The following is a 6,000-nucleotide window of genomic DNA, read 5'->3' on the forward strand; positions in this document are numbered from 1 at the left end:
AGTGCGAGTGATTGTGGAGACTGTGTGAGACAGTGAGAGAGAGTGTGAGTGATTGTGGAGACTGTGTGCGACAGTGAGAGAGAGTGTGAGTGATTGTGGAGACTGTGTGGGACAGTGAGAGAGAGTGAGAGTGATTGTGGAGACTGTGTGGGACAGTGAGAGAGAGTGTGAGTGATTGTGGAGACTGTGTGGGACAGTGAGAGTGTCAGTGATTGTGGAGACTGTGTGGGACAGTGAGAGTGTGTGATTGTGGAGACTCTGTGGGACAGAGAGAGTGCGAGTGATTGTGGAGACTGTATGAGACAGTCAGAGAGTGTGTGAGTGATTGTGGAGAGTGTGAGACAGTGAGAGTGTGTGACTGTGGAGACTGTGTCAGACAGTCAGAGAGAGTGTGAGTGATTGTAGAGATCGTGTGGGACAGTGAGAGAGAGTGTGAGTGATTGTGGAGAGTGTGGGACAGTGAGAGAGAGTGTGAGTGATTGTGGAGACTGTGTGAGACAGTCAGAGAGAGTGTGAGTGTTTGTGGAGACCGTGTGGGACTGTCAGAGAGAGAGTGTGAGAAATTGTGGAGACTGTGTGGGACAGTGAGAGACAGTGTGAGTTATTGTGGAGAGTGTGGGACAGTGAGAGAGAGTGTGAGTGATTGTGGAGAGATTGGGACAGTGAGAGAGAGTGTGAGTGATTGTGGAGACTGTGTGGGACAGTGAGAGAGAGTGTGAGTGATTGTGGAGACTGTGTGGACAGTGCGAGAGAGTGAGAGTGATTTTGGAGACTGTGGGGGACAGTCAGAGAGAGAGTGTGAGTGATTGTGGAGACTGTGTGGGACAGTCAGAGAGAGTGTGTGAGTGATTGTGGAGACTGTGTGGGACAGTGAGAGAGAGTGTATGAGATTGTGGAGACTGTGTGGGACAGTCAGAGAGATAGTGTGAGTGATTGTGGAGACTGTGTGGGACAGTCAGAGAGAGTGTGAGTGATTGTGGAAACTGTGTGGGAAAGTGAGAGAGAGTGTGAGTGATTGTGGAGACTGTGTGGGACAGTGAGAGAGAGTGTGTGTGATTGTGGAGACTGTGTGGGACAGTCAGAGAGAGTGTGAGTGATTGTGGAGACTGTGTGGGACGGTCAGAGAGAGTGTGAGTGATTGTGGAGATTGTGTGGGACAGTGAGAGAGAGTGTGAGTTATTGTGGAGACTGTGTGGGACAGTGAGAGAGAGTGTGAGTGATTGTGGAGACTGTGTGGGACAGTGAGAGAGAGTGTGAGTGATTGTGGAGACTGTGTGGGACAGTGAGAGTGTGAGTGATTGTGGAGACTGTGTGGGACAGTGAGAGTGTGTGATTGTGGAGACCCTGTGGGACAGAGAGAGTGCGATTGATTGTGGAGACTGTATGAGACAGTCAGAGAGAGTGTGAGTGATTATGGAGAGTGTGAGACAGTGAGAGTGTGAGTGATTGTGGAGAGTGTGTGAGACAGTCAGAGAGAGTGTGAGTGATTGTGGAGAGTGTGGGACAGTGAGAGAGAGTGTGAGTGATTGTGGAGACTGTGTGAGACAGTGAGAGAGAGTGTGAGTGGTTGTGGAGACTGTGTGGGACAGTGAGAGTGAGTGTGTGTGATTATGGATACTGTGTGGGACAGTCAGAGAGAGAGTGTGTGTGATTGTGGAGACTGTGTGAGACAGTGAGTGAGAGTGTGAGTGATTGTGGAGACTGTGTGGGACAGTGAGAGAGAGTGTGTGTGATTGTGGAGACTGTGTGGGACAGTGAGAGAGAGTGCGAGTGATTGTGGAGACTGTGTGAGACAGTGAGAGAGAGTGTGAGTGATTGTGGAGACTGTGTGGGACAGTGAGAGAGAGTGTGAGTGATTGTGGAGACTGTGTGGGACAGTGAGAGAGAGTGTGAGTGATTGTGGAGACTGTGTGGGACAGTGAGAGAGAGTGTGAGTGATTGTGGAGACTGTGTGGGACAGTGAGAGTGTGTGATTGTGGAGAGACTGTGGGACAGAGAGAGTGCGATTGATTGTGGAGACTGTATGAGACAGTCAGAGAGAGTGTGAGTGATTATGGAGAGTGTGAGACAGTGAGAGTGTGAGTGATTGTGGAGACTGTGTGAGACAGTCAGAGAGAGTGTGAGTGATTGTGGAGACCGTGTGGGACAGTCAGAGAGAGAGTGTGAGTGATTGTGGAGACTGTGTGGGACAGTCAGAGTGAGAGTGTGAGTGATTGTGGAGACTGAGTGAGACAGTCAGAGAGAGTGTGAGTGATTGTGGAGACTGTGTGAGACATTGAGAGAGAGTGTGTGTGATTGTAGGGACTGTGTGGGACAGTGAGAGAGAGTGCGATTGATTGTGGAGACTGTGTGAGACAGTGAGAGAGAGTGTCAGTGATTGTGGAGACTGTGTGTGACAGTGAGAGAGAGTGTGAATGATTGTGCAGACTGTGTGGGTCACTGAGAGAGAGTGAGAATGATTGTGGAGACTGTGTGGGACAGTGAGAGAGAGTGTGAGTGATTGTGGAGACTGTGTGGGACAGTGAGAGTGTCAGTGATTGTGGAGACTGTGTGGGACAGTGAGAGTGTGTGATTGTGGAGACCCTGTGGGACAGAGAGAGTGCGAGTGATTGTGGAGACTGTATGAGACAGTCAGAGGGAGTGTGAGTGATTGTGGAGATTGTGAGACAGTGAGAGTTTGAGTGATTGTGGAGACTGTGTGAGACAGTCAGAGATAGTGTGAGTGATTGTGAAGACCGTGTGGGTCAGTGAGAGAGAGTGTGAGTGATTGTGGAGAGTGTGAGACAGTGAGAGTTTGAGTGATTGTGGAGACTGTGTGAGACAGTCAGAGAGAGTGTGAGTGATTGTGGAGACCGTGTGGGTCAGTGAGAGAGAGTGTGAGTGATTGTGGAGACTGTGTGGGACAGTGAGAGAGAGTTTGAGTGATTGTGGAGACTGTGTGAGACAGTCAGAGAGAGTGTGAGTGATTGTGGAGACCGTGTGGGACAGTCAGAGAGAGAGTGTGAGTGATTGTGGAGACTGTGTGAGACAGTGAGAGAGAGTGTGAATGATTATGGAGACCGTGTGGTACAGTCAGAGAGAGAGTGTGAGTGATTGTGGAGACTGTGTGAGACAGTCAGAGAGAGAGTGTGTGTGATTGTGGACACTGTGTTGGACAGTGAGAGAGAGTGTGAGTGATTGTTGGGAGTGTTTCGGTCAGTGAGAGAGAGTGTGAGTGATTGTGGAGACTGTGTGGGACAGTGAGAGTGTGAGTGATTGTGGAGACTGTGTGGGACAGTGAGAGTGTGAGTGATTGTGGAGACTGTGTGGGACAGTGAGAGAGAGTGTGAGTGATTGTGGAGAGTGTGGGACAGTGAGAGAGAGTGTGAGTGATTGTGGAGACTATGTGGGACAGTGAGAGAGAGTGTGAGTGATTGTGGAGACTGTGTGGTCAGTGAGAGAGAGTGAGAGTGATTGTGGAGACTGTGTGGGACAGTCAGAGAGAGAGTGTGAGTGATTGTGGAGACTGTGTGAGACAATGAGAGAGAGTGTGAGTGATTGTGGAGACTGTGTGAGACAGTCAGAGAGAGTGCGAGTGATTTTGGAGACTGTGTGAGACAGTCAGAGAGAGTGCGAGTGATTGTGGAGACTGAGACAGTCAGAGAGAGTGCGAGTGATTGTGGAGACTGTGTGAGACAGTGAGAGAGAGTGTGACTGATTTTGGGGACTGTGTGAGACAGTGAGAGAGAGTGTGAGTGATTGTGGAGACTGTGTGAGACAGTCAGAGAGAGTGCGAGTGATTGTGCAGACTGTGTGAGACAGTGAGAGACAGTGTGAGTGATTTTGGAGACTGTGTGAGACAGTGAGAGAGAGTGTGAGTGATTGTGGAGACTGTGTGGGACAGTGAGAGAGAGTGTGAGTGATTGTGGAGACTGTGTGGGACAGTGAGAGAGAGTGTGATTGATTGTGGAGACTGTGTGGTTCAGTGAGAGAGAGTGTGAGTGATTTTGGAGACTGTGTGGGACAGTGAGAGAGAGTGTGTGTGATTGTGGAGACTGTGTGGGACAGTCAGAGAGAGAGTGTGAGTGATTGTGGAGACTGTATGAGACAGTCAGAGAGAGTGTGAGTGATTGTGGAGACTGTGTGAGACAGTGAGAGAGAGTGTGAGTGATTGTGGAGACTGTGTGGGACAGTGAGAGAGAGTGTGAGTGATTTTGGAGACTGTGTGGGACAGTCAGAGAGAGTGTGAGTGATTGTGGAGACTGTGTGGGACAGTGAGAGAGAGTGTGAGTGATTGTGGAGACTGTGTGGGACAGTCAGAGAGAGTGTGAGTGATTGTGGAGACTATGTGGGACAGTGAGAGAGAGTGTGAGTGATTGTGGAGACTGTATGGGACAGTGAGAGAGAGTGTGAGTGATTGTGGACACTGTGTGGGACAGTGAGAGAGAGTGCGAGTGATTGTGGAGACTGTGTGGGACAGTGAGAGAGAGTGTGAGTGATTGTGGAGACTGTGTGGGACAGTCAGAGAGAGAGTGTGAGTGATTGTGGAGACTGTGTGGGACAGTGAGAGAGAGTGTGAGTGATTTTGGAGACTATGTGGGACAGTGAGAGAGAGTGTGAGTGATTGTGGAGACTGTGTGGGACAGTGAGAGAGAGTGTGAGTGATTGTGGAGACTGTGTGGGACAGTCAGAGAGAGAGTGTGAGTGATTGTGGAGACTGTGTGGGACAGTCAGAGAGAGAGTGTGAGTGATTGTGGAGACTGTGTGGGACAGTGAGAGAGAGTGTGAGTGATTTTGGAGACTGTGTGGGACAGTGAGAGAGAGTGTGAGTGATTGTGGAGACTGTATGGGACAGTGAGAGAGAGTGTGAGTGATTGTGGAGACTGTGTGGGACAGTGAGAGAGAGTGTGAGTGATTGTGGAGACTGTATGGGACAGTGAGAGAGAGTGTGAGTGATTGTGGAGACTGTGTGGGACAGTCAGAGAGCGAGCAAGCGAACTAGACCCAGAGTGAGAGCCACGAACCGAACCAAACCAGACAGGAGAGCGGCTGCCAGAGTGACCGGGAGGTAAAGTGAGAGACAGGAGCAGAGTGTGGGAGGGAGGGAGGGAGGTAGGAGGTGAGGTAAGGAAACAAATCATTACAGAAACAGAATTAGCTGGGAAAGCTGAGCAGGTCTGAGCCTGGGTGGAGAGGATCACGGTTATGGTTGGGAGTCCTCAGGACCCTTCAGTGCTTTTCCCCCCCCGAGGCTGTCAGACCTGCTGAGTTTCTCCAGTTGTTTCTGTTTCTGTTGTGGATTCCCAGTCTCCGCAGTTTTTTGTTTCTATCTGTGTTTAATCATTAAACTCATTCCTCTCAAACTTACCTGACACTCCCGCAGCTTCAAACCCACCAGCAGTCCCGGACAGACTTGCCTGGTTCTCCCTGTAACTCTCTGCACAACTTCCCCAACAAACATACAGGCTACAGAGTGAAACCTCCTCACTGAGGGACCCTCAGGCATCTCTCACTCACTCTCACTCACTCACTCACAGGTCACTCCCTCCACCAGCTCAGAGTGACCAACACTCACTCTCCCTCTCACACTCCCAGGTAAATTCCATTCCTCTAATTGGATCCAGGGCTGGGGGGAAAGGAGCCAATAGGGACTGGATCAGAATAATCCCAACACACAGGGCGGATCAGGACTGCCGGTAATGTCACTGTCATTGGATTGTGTAGGTTCTCTTTCACGTTTATATTTTGGTTACAACCCCACTTGGGGCGGACACCCCTCTGGTTTATTCATTTTTAGGTTAATTTAGTGATTTTTGCTTTGCCTAAAAGGGTAAAAAGATAAACAAAACAAATCCCAAAGAGAGTGCTGCACTGTCAGTGGGTCAGTACTGAGGGTGTGCTGCACTGTCGGAGGGTCAGTACTGAGGGAGTGCTGCACTGTCAGAGGGTCAGTACTGAGGGAGTGCTGCACTGTCGGAGGGTCAGTACTGAGGGAGAGCTGCACTGTCAGAGGGTCAGTAC

General features: G+C 50.1%; 1 protein-coding gene across 1 annotated transcript in view; it reads right to left on the reverse strand.

Moving 5' to 3' along the window:
* Positions 1-5,570, reverse strand: part of LOC144673035 (endonuclease 8-like 2) — a 45,681-nt gene extending 40,111 nt beyond the window's left edge. Inside the window, exon 1 of the mRNA XM_078535031.1 lies at positions 5,348-5,570. Within this exon, the coding sequence (XP_078391157.1) occupies positions 5,348-5,485 (138 nt within the window). The 5' untranslated portion in view covers positions 5,486-5,570. The remainder of the gene's footprint in view (positions 1-5,347) is intronic.
* Positions 5,571-6,000: the final 430 nt, after the last annotated feature.

Source organism: Cetorhinus maximus, unplaced genomic scaffold (assembly GCF_964194155.1).
Source record: "Cetorhinus maximus unplaced genomic scaffold, sCetMax3.hap1.1 HAP1_SCAFFOLD_214, whole genome shotgun sequence".
NCBI classification, from domain to species: Eukaryota; Metazoa; Chordata; class Chondrichthyes; order Lamniformes; family Cetorhinidae; genus Cetorhinus; species Cetorhinus maximus.